The 17,953-nt window shown below is 35.6% G+C and overlaps 1 protein-coding gene across 1 annotated transcript; it reads left to right on the top strand.

The window, feature by feature from the left end:
- Positions 1–1,488: 1,488 nt before the first annotated feature.
- Positions 1,489–8,271, top strand: LOC127079535 (O-fucosyltransferase 38). Its single transcript, XM_051019923.1, has 11 exons — positions 1,489–1,888; positions 2,349–2,448; positions 2,654–2,721; positions 3,892–3,980; positions 4,078–4,255; positions 5,144–5,272; positions 6,015–6,151; positions 6,263–6,476; positions 6,617–6,801; positions 7,298–7,393; positions 7,696–8,271. The coding sequence occupies exons 1-11, from the start codon at positions 1,568–1,570 to the stop codon at positions 7,832–7,834; spliced, it is 1,656 nt and encodes a 551-aa protein (XP_050875880.1). The 5' UTR covers positions 1,489–1,567; the 3' UTR covers positions 7,835–8,271.
- The last annotated feature ends 9,682 nt before the right edge of the window (positions 8,272–17,953 follow it).

The raw sequence follows: 17,953 nt of genomic DNA, 5'->3' as shown, positions 1-17,953 counted from the left end.
ACTTTAAGCGTCTGTTATGCAACAACTTCTTCTAAGTCATAATGCTTCCTTGTCTGAACCTTGATATGTATGAAGACAATAAAATCTCCACCATCGTATGTAATAACTTCCACATAGTTCTACCAAATCAATCTTAGAGAAAAGAAACTCATTCTTTTTCCATTGTTATATTGTCAATCTCAGCCACAACCACACAAGAACGACCAACCTGAAATCTTTAAACCTTCACAAAATGTTAAAACCAAACGAACTTCCTCACATATATCTCACACCCTATGTTGAGAACTTGAACCAAACGACAATGATAGAAGCTAGAGTTTGAAGATGAAGTGAAATTTCATATGCAATCTCAAAACAAAAACTCAAAATGAGGGATTTAGAAAAAATGATTTATATATGTGTTGGAGATAATGCACAAAAATGAGAAAAAATATCCATTTGATTTGATTAAGAGGAAATCGTATGGTTAGAGTCGAGTGAGTGAATGATTTGAGTCAACACTTAAAAACTCAGAAAATTGCACATGTGATTCTAATAATATTATTTCATGATTTGAGCCATATAAATCCATGATTTGAGTCAGTCTTTTCTATGATTCAAATGAGAAGTAAAAAGGCAAAATCATATTTTTCAGATTCAATTTTTGATTTGGGTCAGACATTTTTATGGTTAGATTAAAAAATACAAAATCAATTTCTGATTTTCACACTAAATTTTTTATTCGAGTCAACCAATTCTCTTATTCGAATCACACTTCAAAAAGTTCAAATTTTAAGAAAAATGAAGTGTTTATTTAATCGAGACTTGATATTATTTGAATCATGCTTTCATGTGTTTCTTGATCCAAACCTCTGACTAATTAACTAGATCTGTATTGGGTCGACTTTAACCAAATAGTTTTATTTATCCATGCGTAAAAACAATTTATCACATAACTCTAGAATGTTCAAATATGTGAGGAGACTCAAATACCACAAACAAACTAAAAAACTAAATTCACAAGCAACAAAATATAAATCAGGGTAAATCTTAGTAGGCATAACAACTTCAAGTCAGTCTCCTTTCCAATGAATCGAAATTGCAAATCCACAACAACAAAGCATTTCTTCATAATTTCACCAATCATTTATACTCCCTTAGTTTTTTTTTATTATAAGTCATTCTGAAAAGAAAATTTGTACCATAATATAAATCATTCTACATTATCAATAAATAATTAATGTTATTTTTCATTATACCCTTAAAAATTTATTATTATCTCTTCTTTCAATTATATAATCTCCATGTCATTAATGAAATACAATTTTATAAAAATATTTATAATTTCTCATTTTATATAGCAATCATTATCTTTCTTAATAAATATGAAAAGTAACGAAGACGGTAGTTCTCAAAGCACCACATTCTTTTCTTATTTAGATAGGGTTTACATTTTTTGAAATAATTTTTCTTTTTGCTTAATTTACCCACATTCAATATTCAACATGTTTCTATTTCGTGTATATACACACGATAGGAATACTATTAAAAAAAGGTTTCGATGTAAATTCCTCACTAGAGATAAATCATGGGAAGAAGATTAGTGACGCATAATAATATGGTTAAAAGATGTGCTCATTTAGTGCATAGCAAACGTATGCATAAACGGGTTTATCATCAGTATCGCAGTGTGAATAACAAAGAATCGAAGCATAATAGAGTAGAGATGGTAAACAGAGGCATGATGGCTAGATTCCATACCAGAAAACTATCTCTCAGGATCATCACTTTCTACACCATTTTCACATTCGCGTTCTCCGTCTCCATCTTCTTCATCTATGTAAGGACCTTCATAGCCGATGAAGATCAATCGCATGATCCATTTTCTCATCAATCTCGATCTCACAAGGTACGCACACCGCCGCAATTCATCCTTTATTCTTCTTCCAGTTGTTCTTGTCGAATCGAATATTAGGGATCCGGAACGAATTCACGTGTTTCTTTATCGATCTTTTGATGCGATTCATTATACGGTTAGAGATCCAAATCTGATGCTTATTTTGTGTAGTTAGACGTGATTATTGAAATTCTATTAACTGATTTAATTTCTCTGTGTAATGTAATGAGCGAGGGAATTTCTGCGCACATAAGCGTTTAACAGTTTTGATTATTGAAAAAGTATCACAGGCGAAAAATGGATGTGATAGTTTGTGGAGAGTGGAGACTCCGTTGTTTGAACTGTATCAGTAACAAAAATAACTTGTTGGTTTTAGCTATATTAGTTAGCTTAGCACTCTACAAATCTATGTTTCACATGGCGTTTTGGTTTTTCCTTTGTTTACTCTCAATAACCGCAGCATTTGCTACAGGTGCCGGATTCGCCTCGGTACAAGTACAACGAACAGCTCTGGGATTCTCCTTATAGTCATGGCTTTCACCCCTGCGTCAAGCCAACTGCTAAGTATAAAGGTTCCTAGTTCCTTCATACAATAACTTCTTGTTGAATTTTCTTATATCACCTACTTTTACTCCTTGTATTCAATGTTTTTGTGTTTCAGCCATTAAAACAACGTCTGTAAATATTTGTTTGTCAATCATAGCATAGTTTTGTTATCATTTTCTAGTGATCTTTGTCCCTCGCCCTACTCTTCTTAATGAATTTTTATTACATCAGGTGTCCAACAATTTGATCGCTACATGTCTGTTAGAAGTAATGGTGGACTAAATCAAATGCGAACTGGTGTAAGTAGTTTCTTTCTCCCTATGAAGCTCCGACACACCATTCACATAGTGTGTCGGACACGTGTCGGATACCGACACGCGTACGACACGTATCAGACACGTTTTTGAAGTGTCCAACGAAAAAATAAATTTAATTGTTGCGGACACGGATACGACACCTTATTTCAAATAAAGGACACGGCCCAATTCAAAAAATTACAGAATTTTTTGTTAAAAAAAGAAGTCCTACTCAAAAATTTTCAAAATAAATAAGTTTTTAGCTTTCATATTCCACTTCTTTATTATAAAAACAATACAATTAGGATTCCTTCTTTTTTTATATTTCACTGCTTTTGTCTCCACAAAACTCTTTTATCTTCTCTGGTTATTTTTATCTTTGCACACCATTGTTTCGGTTTTCATAAGGTATCTATGAATATCAATTATCATGTTTGAAATTTGTTTGAAAGTGTTGAATTTTTTATTTATTATTTTATCTTAAATAAACATAAATTTTACTTCCCATTTTAAACTCTTTACAAATTTTGCTCATAGATAACATTATTATATTACTATATAAAATACATATAGCTTTGTCCGTGTCCTATGATTTTTACATTAGCGGGGTCCTCGTGTCCGTGTCGTGTTCGTGTCCGAGTCCGGGCTTCATAGCTTTCTCCCTTTCTCGCAATGTCTTATTAGCTCTAACTCTTATTCAAAATTTAATTTCATGCTCTTGTGTCTGTAATTGTATGCACAGCACAGTCATATACTCTGATTCAATTACATGATAATATATATTGTTAAGTGTTACTATTTCAACTTTCTTGCATCCAAATAGGTCTTTGGTTTATTCGTTGGGCATCAAATTATAGGAATTCAATATTCATTTTCTTGCCATTTCCCCCATTGTCTTGCTTCTGGCAGCTATGAACATGATAACCTTTTCTCTCCATCTATGCAAAACTTCAGTAGTTTACTGCATATGTTAACCATAATACATTGTATATGCTGAAATGCGGATTGAGTATTGTTTCATCCCTACAGATTTTGGTTTGCATTGATGTCATCTTCCTTAGGATTGTGAGTGAGAGAGCGACTATGTGTGAAGCTAACTTCTGTTCTACTTAAACTTTTTATATATATATTTTTTTCCTTTTGTACCTGAGTGATCAATCCTTTTTGCTATAGATAGCAGACATGGTAGCTGTGGCACATATAATGAATGCAACTTTAGTCATCCCTCAATTGGATAAACGTTCATTCTGGCAAGACTCGAGGTATTTCTAGCCATACTCTAATTCATCATCACTTGCCTCCTTAGATGCATATCTTTTCCTTTTCCAATGTTATCTTCTTTATTGGGCATGTGTACAGTGTATTCTCAGACATATTCGATGAGTTTCATTTCATTGAATCCCTGAAAGGAGATATCAGGATTGTTCAGGAACTTCCCAAGAATTTGGAAGCAGCCCCCCGGGCTAGGAAACACTTCACTTCCTGGGCTGGAGTTGGTTACTATGAAGAGATGACAAAGTTATGGAATGAGTATCAGGTACTCAAGTTTTTCCTCTATGATGAGCAACTTTTGTTGGTTCTTATTTTCTGCAGAAGGCTTAATTTTAAAACTGGCTAATCATTAAACATACTTTTGCTTGCTTTATCTTAAATAGCTCCCTGTGAAATTAATACTTCAATTTTCTTGAATATTTCTATTTGTGAAAGTAGCAGTATGACTGCTCACGAGAGACACCTTTCTGCTCCAATCCACCCCTTTAATTAGCCAATACAAAGACTTAGAGAACAGGAAATGGGTAATAGGCTGGCAGGCAGCTCAATGTAAAACGTAAATATATTTTCACATGAGTACGAATATGGGCATTGCAGGTTTATTACAATAGTTCATGCAGTTGGACCTTAGTTGAGATAGTTTTACTCCATCAAGAAAATTTAGCGATGTATTTTGCAAAATTTGTCAAATAATATGGGGAAGTTTAATCATATTAGAAGGGTATAAAATGCTCATCCTTTCCTGTGATAATGTTGTCATTGCCACAATGGCAATAAAAGGTAGATGAATAGCTGTATAGTGTATACCAGCATTGTCGCTTGCTAGTATTTAAATTGCTTTGTTTTCTAATGCAATGCAATGTCAATCATGTTTCTAAAGATACCCATTTTAGCTACTGAGGACCACGTTAGATTTTTTCGCTGACATTTGTGTTGCTACTACGACCCCACTTAGTGGGATAAGACTTGGTGGTGGTTGTTTTTGTTGTATTTGTGTTGCTACTACATGCTTTTGGGCACGTGCAAACTTAATATCCATTCTCAGTGGAGGGGCTTTTTAAGTTGTTGCTCAGCAAGTGATTTTCATATTTGTCTTTCTGCTCCATATTTAGTAGTCCAAATGTCTTAAGCGAATAATGATTTGGTTTTTCAGGTGATACATGTTGCGAAATCAGATTCTCGACTTGCAAACAATGATCTTCCTCTAGACATCCAGAGGTTGAGATGCCGTGCGATGTATCATGCTCTTCGATTTTCTCCTCCTATTGAGAATCTCGGAAAGGTTAGACGTTTTTTTCGGATGCTATCTATAGGCTCCTTTATACGCCATATTTATTATCTGTGCATCATATTGGGATTTAGTATTGGATAAAATGCTGGGATGGAGATTAAAGAGGAAATGGCCAATTCAATTCTTGTGTATTTTTTCTTTATTGAATTATTTTGAAGCATTTTAAAGATGCAATTTAGGGAGAATAAAAAAGGTAACATGTAAATATACATATTGAAATGAACTGCTTTCCATTTTGTGCCTAAATAATAACCGGAAAACCTCAAGAAAAATGGCCGTTCTTTTAAAGAGAATGAATCAGATTCAGACTATTGTTGTTAGCATCTTTCAAAATGAAGTTTTTATGGTTCTTATGGGAAACACTGCACAAATAAGAAAGTATTGATTTAAGAGAACTTTCTTTAGAACACCTGGGATGCATGACAAATTAAATATCCATAATCTAAGATTTTGTGGGGGCAACCATATGCTAGTCTCATTTGGATCTCTTTCATTATAATTATACAGTATAAGAGTTATTAATTAACAAATTTGAATTATTTAAATACTTTGAATGCTGCAATGTTAGATTCAAACCATGCCAGTTATAGTCCAATATTTTAGTAAATCATGCTAGAAAATGATGCATGTGATCCCAAGATCACAATGTCCTTCACTTTTGATGCATTTAAGATGTCTACATGGGGCTTCCTGGTAAAATAGGTTCTGAGCATACATGACGGTTAAAAAACAGAGGTTGGTGGATCGGCTGAGATCACGCGGGGAAAGATATATTGCTCTCCATCTGAGATATGAGAAAGATATGTTGTCTTTTACTGGTTGTGCTTATGGTCTGACAGATGCAGAATCTGAAGAGCTGAGAATTTTAAGGTTAGATTAGTTATTGTATGCATGCTTAATCATTCTATCATGCATTTGAAGTATGTATGCTTAGTCATTCTGCTGATTTTTTAAAAGAAAAATTTGTTTCAAATATTTTAGGGAGACTACTAATTATTGGAAAGTAAAAAAGATAAACTCAACAGAGCAGAGAATTGGAGGATTTTGTCCACTGACTCCAAAGGAGGTTGGCATTTTCCTTCAAGCTCTTGGGTTTCCCCCATCAACACCAATATACATTGCTGCAGGGGAGATCTATGGTGGCAATACTCATCTATCAGAGCTCTCTTCCCGCTTCCCTAATCTAATCTTTAAGGTGCGCAAACTATTCTGTTGTCTAACTGTGTCAGCAAGTAGTTCAATAGCTCTTTGTTAAAAAAAAAGTAGTTCAGTAGCTCATACTATTTGGGTGAGGTGCAGTGTTCGCCTGATTAAGTGATTGATAAATGTTTACAGGAATCCCTTGCAACTCCTGAAGAGCTGAAAGCTTTCAACAATCATGCATCTCAAAATGCTGCAGTTGATTACATAATCTCTGTAGAGAGTGATGTATTTGTTCCATCATATTCAGGAAATATGGCACGAGCTGTTGAGGGGCACCGCAGGTTCTTAGGTCACCGCAAGACAATTGACCCAGACAGGTACTAAATACAAGAAATTGTGATTGTAGATTTTCTTTGGGAAGTTGATACATTCAAATTTTGAACAACCTCTAGGGATATAGGTTTGTTTTTCTTTCTTTTGACCCCGTGGCTCCCGAAATGATCATTCAAGTTTTTCTCAAGCTTGCCTGAGGATCGCATTCCGCTTTTCTCAAGCTTTAATTGTCTACTTCAGTTGCATTACAATTTGATGGTATTCTCCATCTCTTCCCTTTCCAACCGTATTGATTGCGCATAGTATCTAAATCCTTATTTGTTTGGTTCCACTGGTCTGTCTCTCTCAGACATGATGAATTCTATATGCTATGGAAGTTGAAATAGTCTACTGTCTCATTCTGTATTTCATTTGCTTGTGTCGAGAAATACTTCTTGAGTTTCTTATAGTTCAGAAACTGGACCACCAAGAGGAAATGCCTTTTTCCATTTTTGATTAGTCAATTTATCTCTTTTATTTTCTTATTCTTTTTATTTCCAGGAAAGGGCTTGTTGGAATCTTTGATAAGCTGGAAACTGGAAGGCTAGTAGAAGGAATGGCACTGTCACAAATGGTGCAGCGGATGCACAAGAACAGGTGAGTTTCTTGCATAATGTTACATAATGTTTTAGAATTGACCATAAAAATGCACAGTTTTGTGCTCAATAGATTCCCTGTTCTTTTAGTCCCTCATTTGTGACCATATTATGTAATGACTTGATGGTTGGAAGTTAGAATCGATACATTTTTCTGTAATATAGCAGTTTTTTATTTTTGCCTTTGAGTCTGTATTTTTTTCCTTTAGTTTCATCTGTCATTTCCCTTTCACCTCTTGTTGACTTCAGTTTGCAAATTATTCAAGTCAAAATAACTTTCTTATTTTTCTTAATCATGTGTAGGCAAGGAGCTCCAAGGAAAAGACAAGGTCCATTGCCGGGAGTTAAAGGCCGGGCACGTTTCAGGACTGAAGAGTCCTTTTATGAAAATCCATACCCAGAGTGTATATGTGGTTCGAGAAGCAAACTAGAAAGAACGTGAAGAGAAACCAAACTGCAGTTCCAGTTCCAGTTCCAGTTCCAATCTAAAACCTTTGTAGGGTCTTGTTTACCTGTCAAGTTGTTTTAGATAGACTAATTGTAACTAGTCATTTCCGACACACATGGTTCCTCAGGCCTGTCTGTGCTTTGAAGCAATGTGGTCGCAGGGTTTTTGGAAATCCATACGATCAAATCCAATGTTGACAGCCTAACTCCTTAGCTGTACTCGAGCCATTCACGTCAAGTAGCATCGAGCCATTGACCTTTATATCTTAATTCATAGAGAGAATAGACCCCACTCCCTTACAAAAAAGAACTCTAGTCTCCAGGTGAAGCCATTGGAAAGGCAAGCTGTAAGTTACACATTGTAAAGTTTAATAACTTCAGATGTTTGGTTATGTTTGACAAGCTAATCTCAGTTTGAATTTTAATGGTGAATTTTACTGCTGTCTGCTTGGTAGATTATCTTATTCTTATCCTATTAGTTTATAACTTTTTTCCTCCACATGATAAGAGCGCCTAAAAGAATGTTCAATTCACCGGGAGGAAGATTTTGAAGGACGATTGATTCTGTATTGTTTAGATCAAAAGATTTCTTTTACACCAAATATGATTGAATTGGACGTTTGAATTCTTAATCATTTTTCCTTGTTCTTTCGAATAAAGTAGGCATAGTTATTATCCATAGTGTCAGCTAGAATTTCAGACGGCTTGTTTTGGTGGAAAAAGATTGAGAGTTATTTTTGGTAAAAGCAGGAGAATTTTTTTTTACTCAACTAACCCATTTTTTTAAAAACATTCCCAAAATAATTCACTTTTTTTCAGATTAATTTCCAAACTACCCCATTTTAAAGAGGTGGCGCCATAAGTCGTCTGCTCTCTAAGTTAAAGAGGTGACGCAAATTGGATTGACTAGTGCACCTGGTGTTGCCAATCCAATTGGCGTCCATGTGTAAAAAATGAGAGGGAGCGCCAATTGGTCTGGCTCCTCTGTGTATATCGTAATTTTTTTTGAAAAACAATGTATCTTTTAGATAAAAATTGAAATCGGACTAATTGATATTAATATTAATATGTGTTTACATACGAATATCAGAAAGACTAATGTCGTTGACCGGGATGACCTAACCGATCTCCGGTATCACATCCCCTAGCTACCCAAACGCGTGGTCTTAACCCACGTTGATGCGAGTTCGTTGGTTAGACGGAAACATATCTAAAGACAAAAATTAGAAGTATTGAGAGACTCGATGCCTTACAGATGTTATGGAAGTGATGTTTGGACCAAATGATATTAGTTTGATTGTTGTAATCAGTTAGAAATATTGCTTTTAAATATTATTTGATTGTTGTAATCAGTTATAAATTGTCAAATTTGTAGTCTTTGTACATGTATGAACTTTGAATGTGATTGTATGAAAGAATATTTGATATTTGAATGCATTGACAGTTTGAAATGAATTGTATGGATATGAAAGATATTGAAATGAATGAATATGATAACATGAATCAACATGAAATAAACTAAGTGATAAACTTGATGAATACTTAATCATGAATCAATGGACATGACCATAACTTGGATGAACAATGTCAAACATGAAACAAAAACTCTAGCAAGACCCAAGATGTATAATGAACTAGGTCATAATCAAAGATTCATGGACCAAACAACAATGACAATGCAAATGGCATGAATGACATTGGCCAAATGAAATAGGTTAGGCATGGACTAAGCATGAGGATATGATCAGATGCAATGCTAGGAAATGGAAATGGGCTTGAAACAATGAACATAAACAGGTGGAAGTTGTGATGCCATAGAAATGGGCTTGAACCAATGAACATAGACAATCAAACGATGAACATGTAAGGCCAAGAAGTGAATGTTAAACAGATCAAAGAAACCTCTATAATATACCATGAACAAGTGGGTCTTGAATGGATCTTGACCAGGCAAGTGAAGCATACACAATGGATGATGCAACAACCATATGACTACCAAACACCACAACAATCATTTCAACATTTCCTCTACGCACCATTCACACCAATGTCTCCCTTCAATCGTCTTGGTCGTCCTCCAATAACTCAAACACATCCCAGCTACTCTGGCATGGGTCACAAACTCAGCTATGGCGGTAGCGCTTCATTGTAGGTGGTGGTGATGTTTTTGGACCCTCAAATCCTCAAACACCTGGAGTGAATCATCAACGTGGGTTAGGATCACGCGTCCGGGTAGCTAGGGGATGTGGTACCGAATGTCGGTTAGGTCATCCCGGTCAACGACATTAGTCTTTATGGTATTCGTATGTAAACGCATATTAATATTAATATCAATTGGTTCGATTTCGACTTTTATCTAAAAGATACATTGTTTTTAAAAAAAATTACGCAATACACAAAGGCGTCAGACCAATTGGAGACTCCTCTCCTTTTTTACATATGGACGCCAATTGGATTGACAACACCAAGTGCACTAGCCAATCCAATTGGCGCCACCTCTTTAACTTAGAGAGTAGACGTCAATTCATTTGGCGCCACCTCTTCAAAGGGGGGTAGTTTGAGAATTAATCTGAAAAGTGGATTATTTTGTGATTTTTTTTTTGAAAAAGTGGGTTAGTTGAGTAAAAGTTTCGGAGAAAAGGAAAGAAATGAAAATGATTCTCAGCTCGAAGAAGAGGATTTTTCTTTTTCTTTTTCATATTGCAAATTTTTTCAAGAAAGGAAACTTAAAAATGATATTGTGCGGAAATTTGGAAGGATTTAAATAAATTCTTTAAATTTAATATATTGTTGTTCATAGTAAGACTATAGTTGTTCCCGGGAAGAGGTGAGTATTTAAACAGAAGTAAGGGTTAAAATCTATTTTTACCTTATTAACTTCATCAAGAAATTTTTGATTTGGATCGAAGGAAGCTGAATTTTTTTGATTATATTTATTTGCACAAAAGTAGCTTTGTACTTATATATTTGCAAATAATACATAGTAGGTGATGCAATATTTGTCAAGAGCAACCCAAAGCATGTCTCATAGCCACTTTGTTTCCAATGTTCGCCTATTTAAAATAACGAACACCCGTCATCTAAAATGATCATCATTTGATTGGGTTACTCGCCCACCTAAGAAAGTGTCGTCATCTAGAATGACCATCCTTTTATTGGATTACTCGCCCACCTAAGAAAATGTGGGGTGATGTGTTTACACTCAATAATGACATGAAAGGTAGTCGAAGATGAAAGACATGTTCTCCAGAAGAATAAGGGAATAATCATTAATTCCCCACGCTCCTAAGATCTAGATACAATAGATTCTTATAAATACTTTAACTCTAAAGTTGAGAAGGACATTCAATTCTATATGAAAACACCATAGACAAACTCACCATCTTCAATGTGTGTATGGACAGAGCCAACCTATTTTAGGGGGTTCAATTGAACTTCCTGAATTTTTAAAACTGCACTTAAATGCACCTAAATGTCTATATAAATAGAATTTTGAACCCCTTGAAATATTTTTATTTGCACTATTAAATCATTTGATCTTGAATTTATTTATTTTTGCATCCTCTATACTAGGGTTTTGGCTCTGCCACTACCTGCGTGAACTTGCTATAACACTACAACAACCCAAAAAACCTCTGACAACCCTACAATACAAGGGATTGTCACATATTGTACTTTAACAAGTACAACTGGCTTCCACCATGACACCTAATAAAACTGACATGGGCCACACTCATCATCATTCAACACTCGTCTTTGCCACTTTTTCCAAGAGGATGGAAAAACAAGGTTCCAAGATTATTATCAACACCATTGTCAGAGGTTTCTCCGATAGAGGAGAGTTCAGTTCTTCCTGCGTGAAGTATGTTAGATGGGTTTTGACAACTAGTATCATACCTATCGACCTTAAGGTAAACCTAAAGAAGGAGGCTCAATCAAAGACCACCTTCTCCAATAAGGACACCATCAATATTTCCCCTCATAACAACGACCCCATGTCCATCATGGTATAATATGACAACTGTGACATGAAGCAAGTAGTGATTGACCATAAAAGCTCAACATATGTCTTGTTATAAAACGTCTTTCACGAGCTCCAACGGGACTCATATGACATCCGAGCATTTAAAGGTTATCTGATTGGTCTATCAGATGAATAGGTACATGTGAAAGGTCACATAACGCTCAAAATAATGTTTGGCTAAAAAATAAACGTAAAGTAAGATAGAATAAAGTATCTCGAAGTAAATGCCTTATTCCCATATGTCGCTACGCGAAAAATACAGAGTCGCCATCGGTTTTTATTTATTCCAAAGGAATGGGAAAATATCGAGAAAACCCCAAAGTATGGTCATCGCAACCACGAACAGGTTCGGAAGCCGGTTATGCGAGGGGAAGGTATTAGCACCCCTCACATCCATGGTATTCCATGGGAACCATCTAGGATGTTTGCGCTTATGTGTGTATTGTTTATCGAATGTTTACTTGCCAAAGGTATGCGGAGATGGAGGTAGATTTTAAATTAGTGTGCTCGCCAAGGATTGGGTCCTTGTGCCTACGTATGCCCACTTGTTGAAGTGAGAAATCAGAGCGTTCGTAGTTCGTGGTTTTGAAATTGTTTGTGTTTGTTTTGTTGATTTTATTACCTTGAAGAAGGGTTTTCGATGGTGTCGCCCTAAGGCTCAAACAAAAGGTTTGAATGCGTTGAATTGTTTTTAATTTTTGAGAAAAGTGTTATTGATTTCGAATCGCACTAAAGACTATGGATAAAGGTGAATACCTCAAACGGTCAAGCCGAACGTCTTGTGTTCGAAGCATTCAGGATGAGTGTAGGAAAGCTCCAGTCTCATCCCTTCTTTATCGCTTAAGGCTCGTGACGTACGATCCTAATCGTCATTTATTGTATTTTTGAGTTTGACTTAGAAAAGACCGCTTGACGTTGGATCAAGGGTTTGTTTATTGAATTTGATTTGAAAAATGGACCACTTGACGTTGGATCAAGGGTTTGATTATTGGTTGCGAAATGGTGAACGTTCCTAATGCCTAAGGAGTATCGAATCAAGCAATAAAAGAAAGCGAGTAAAAGCATACATCGGAATGGGGAGGGGGTACATGTAAAGTACAAGGGAGTGCGGAAATAAAAGGTCTCATTGTCAGGTAGCCCAAGAGAAAGCCATGTGTGTGCAATTGTGTACTAAACTAGAAAGCATGCAAAAGATTACAATTGATATTACAAATTCTTCTTGATTCTTGCACGCTTCTTCCATGTTAGGTCACATTTGTCCAAGGTCTCTTTTGCAAAGGGTCCTAATGAGTCTCTAAGTCCATTGTCCAAAGTTCTCTCCATGCTTGGGAAATTGTTATCCTTTTTCATTTTTTAAAGTCTTGACCATTTTTAGATTCATTTTAGAATGAAGTGAATATGATGAAATATGGATGTACAATGTGATAAAAGCAAAATAAAAAAATAAGAGTGCATAAAGTAAATGACCGAAATTAAAAATTAGGAGCGGAAATTAAAAGCGGAAAATTAAAGGAGTTAGAAGCGGAATACGAAAATTAAAGGTTAGAAGCAAAAATTAAAGAATTAGAAGTTAGGTGTTAAATGTTAGATGTTACATTAAAGTAGAAATGATAAAAGAATATTTAACAAAATTTAAATTCTAAACGATTATCAACAATTAATTCCAAAACAGTTATCAAAATTAAATTCTAAAACAAATAACAAATCAATTCCAAAATTGAATCATCAAAGCAATTAAAAAAAAAACAAATTCTAAAACAATTACCAAGTCAATTCTAGAAATCAATTCTAATTAAATTCTAAACAAAATTAACTCCTAAATTCAATTCTAAACACAATTAATCCTAATTATTTTTAATAACCAATTAACATTTTCTAAGATTGATCCTAATTAACAACTAATCCTAAATAATCTAAACCAACTAGCTATAAAACAAGGTATATGAGTTTTAAAGGTGCAGAATGGGCCTCGGGAACATTTGGCCCAAACCACAGGGAGGGTGCAAGCTGGAAAAACGGGGTGTGTTTGTGCAAACAGCACGCCTGAGATGATAGGGCCTTCTTTAAGGCCCATCCGAGATGCACAAAGCTGTGAGGACGCTACTTCGTCTTTGCCAAAAAACATGAACAAAATGCAACAAAATGAAATACCTCGATGCCTCGCTCAAGCCAACGCGTAGAGACGACAGCGGTATGTTGACTCCGATAACGGGAACTCTCGATCGTCGGCGCCGGAGAACCTCTTCCGTGACAACCGTAAGACATCACGTTGTCTAGATCCGTTAACCTCGAATCCACGTCCAACATTCGATACGGCGACTTCCGCTAAGACGTTCTGATCTCCTCCTCTGATCGTGGCATTACAATTCTGATTCGTCTTCTCTTCTTGACTTCAATCCGTGTTTCTTCTGCTTGAAACAGTGTTGTGGCGGCGTCGATTCCAGACACGCTAGATTCCGTCACCGGCGGCAGCGATCCATTCCAACAACTATCTATATCCGCGCTCCTCAACCAACTTTGAAATTCCGGTAATGAATGTTGCAAGCTTGAATCGCCTTTCTCCTCCTTCTTCTTATAATACAATCCTCTGCGGCGAGGTATTGTTTGCTATCGAAAATGGCGGATGAACCGCCAGGTGGTTGAGGAGGATTGAAGCGGTGGTTAACCGTTTTGCGAGTTTGTTACGGTGAAGGTTTCGGTTGTGTAAGATTGGAAGAGAGGTGAATTAAAGTGGTGAAGGTTGGTGATGAATTGAGGTTGAAGGTGGAGGAAGGTTCTGTGAATGGAGGTTGAAGAATCCGGAAAAAACTTTGAGAGAGGTGAAGCTTGCTTTTATAGAGTGATGAGTGTGATATTAGAAGCAATTCGGAAGAAAATTCTGTTATGAATTTGTTATTATTCTGTGAAATTATACAGGTGTGGAATTGGCTTTTGCTGGCTCGCGTTTAGCTTGTTGTTGTACTGGCTTATGGAAGTCTTGGCTATGCATCGTGTGGTTTAGCGTTTTGCTTTGCGGTTTACCGGCTTGGAAGCTTTAGCTGCGTTTCAATGTGAATTTGCAAGTTGTTTTGGATGGGCGTGTTGCCGGCTTTTATGCAGAATTTTTGGTTTGATTGTAGTGCAGAATTTTTGTTGAATTGTAGTGCAGAATTTTGTTTTTATTATGCACTGTTTTGGTAGCCGCGTGAGGCTTTGTGGCTTATGGCTTGTGATGGTTTTGGAGTTGCTGTACAGTGTTTGGAGCTGGCTTTGCAGCAGCCTTATTTCTTTTTGGTAGCAGGCTTGTGAGTTTCACGTTTGTGGCTCCTTGGCGGTTGATGCATGGCCGTAGCATTTGGAAGTTGTGATAATTGCAGCATTTTCATGTAAATGTGAACAAGAGATGTAATATGTATTTAATTGGATTGTGAAATTAGAGTTTGGATAACTGATTTAAATGGTTATAATAAATGGATTAATTTGGGTTATGAACAAAAATGGATCATGGACTAAATGGATAATGATTTTATGGATACTGTAAAATGGATGTAAAAAAATGGATTTAACGAATGGATATGGATGAATTATTTATGGGATGTTAGTGAGATCAGAAATGAAATTCTAATAACTAAAATAAAATGTCAAAATTAATTTATAATTAAAATGATGCTCTAAAATTAATCGGTTAGAGAAAAAGATGAAATGGTTATGAAATCAAATTAATTCTCGAAAGTCGATTTGAATTTCAAGGATCAAGTCTTGAATTAAAATTCAATTTGAACCTTTAAAACCCATTCAAAACTTCATGAATTAGTTCGAAATTGATGGAATGATTACGAATCACATGATTAAAATTCAGAGGTTGATTTTGGTCAACTGGTTGACCAAAAAGTCAACACAGGCAAAAATGCATATTTTCTCATGGACAAACGAATATGGATCAGAACATCCAGAACCAATGACTTAGGCCAATGCCATGAATCAATTCAGGTGAATGTCGATCAAACAATAGGTCACACACAAGATCCTTGAATAGCATGAATCAGGATTCAATCCCTATGACGTGTAATGCCACAAACTTCAGTCCAACTCCGATTTTATCAACCACAATCCTTGAATCCATGATGTCTGTTAGCCGATGTGGATCATGAATGAATGAATGCACATGAACGAGTATGAATGAGGTTAGATGAATATCAAGTTATGGTCAGACGAAAAAACGAAAAGGAGGGCAAATTTTGGGGTATGACACCATACAGCGACATCCTGGGGCGGTCTGCCTTTAACTTGTTAGGGGCGGTATTGTCGATCCTCCATTTGAGCATGAAATATCCGCTATCTAGAGGATGAATGAGTGTGGTTTACGGATATTAGGACGTCGCACATGAATGTTACCAAAACAGCCTGGAAATAAGGAAAGAGCAGGTCGCCATAATCGTTGCCTCTTATCCAGACGCACAAGAAATAGACGTTGAAAGTTGGGATCCTAGATTGGGGGAAGAGGGGAAAATGCTCATTCCCATAGAAGACCTAAAGGAAGTATGGATTGGCCCCTTGAACTATCAAGTCACCAAACTAGGCACCTATCTATTTGATTTTGAGGAGGAGGTGGAGTTGGTCGTCCTATTTACGAGGAACATATACTTATTTTCTTATGAGCCCTATGACATGCCAAAGATACACACAAGATAGGTTTGTCATCCCTCACCATTGATTCTACGGTGAAACCCGTGTCGTAGAGGACACATAAGCTAAGCAAGAAGAAGATGGCAACCAACTGCCGATGAGGTTCAAAAGTTGAGAAGCATCGACTTTATAATTAAGTTTAAGTACTTGTCATTGTTGGATAACGTCGTCTTGCTATGAAAGTACTCAAGAAAATGACGCATGTGTGTTGGCTTCACTAGCCTCAATGTTGCATGCCCTAATGACTCATATCTTTTGCCTAACATAGATACTTTGATTGATGGATCTCCTGGCTACAAGACGTTGAGTTTTATGGACGTCTGTTCTAGCTACAATTAAATCACTGCATTTTGTTTAAGGTTATTTGAAACCGGGATGACATATACCACATAAATCACCAGAGTGAACAACTCATTCAATAAAGGAAGCTGAGACTTGGAAATAACATTTTATGGATATGATGCAATAATTCACCAAGTTGAGTGAGACTGAATGAGAATCAAATAAATCAAATGTCAAAGGTGGAACCACCCATAAATATAGATTTAGACGGTGACACACGTTTTGATTCATTTTAGTTTTTCTCCAACAATGTATTTAGGTGGTTAGACATGTTTTGTGTCTAATGTTGAATTGATATTAACGATGCCAAATATATACATTTCCATAGATTTTAATGTATGTTTTAGTTTTCAAAATTTTCAACATTGTTGTGTGTTATAACAAATCATGTTTCTAAAACTAGTTAAATATGCGTGAACAGTAACAGGTGAATCCAGAAATGTACATCCGGATCCACCCCATATTATTAAAAAGAGATAGTAGGGTTATTCGAAAGTGCATTTATGAACTTACCATAATTTCACTAAACAAAGGAGGGTGTGTAACACCTCATTTTTCTAATTTATTTATTTAATTGAAATTGTGTGTATTTAAATCATTTAAACCAAATTCTATATGCATTGGATGGTGTTGGAATGGTTGGTAGTAGTATTTGATGTGTTTGAGTTGATAGTGCATAATTCTAGTTATTTAAATAAATAATAGAATTAATAATATTAGAATAATAAGAATTATCATTATTATTAAATAATTAGAAGGTAATTATTTAGTTAATTTGTTGGAATAATAAAGAAGAGTAGGAAATAGTCGAGAGACAAAGAGAATATTATTATTATTATTAAAATAATATTAGAGTTAAGAAAGGTATGTTGGTAAATAAGAGGATACATGAGGCGAATGTTAGAAGTTGTTAATTGAGAGATTAAGTTATAATATATTAGTTAGTAGAGTTTTGGGAGAAAAAGAATATACATGCAAACAAAATTGTGGTGGAAGAAGAAGGGCTAAGGCATAGAAAGATCATCTATTGAAGGAACTTTAAGGAGTTTTGTTGGAAAATCTAAGGTAAGGGGGAATTACTCC

Source organism: Lathyrus oleraceus, chromosome 5 (assembly GCF_024323335.1).
Source record: "Lathyrus oleraceus cultivar Zhongwan6 chromosome 5, CAAS_Psat_ZW6_1.0, whole genome shotgun sequence".
Taxonomy (NCBI): Eukaryota; Viridiplantae; Streptophyta; class Magnoliopsida; order Fabales; family Fabaceae; genus Lathyrus; species Lathyrus oleraceus.
This window is presented reverse-complemented; position numbering and strand designations above follow the sequence as displayed.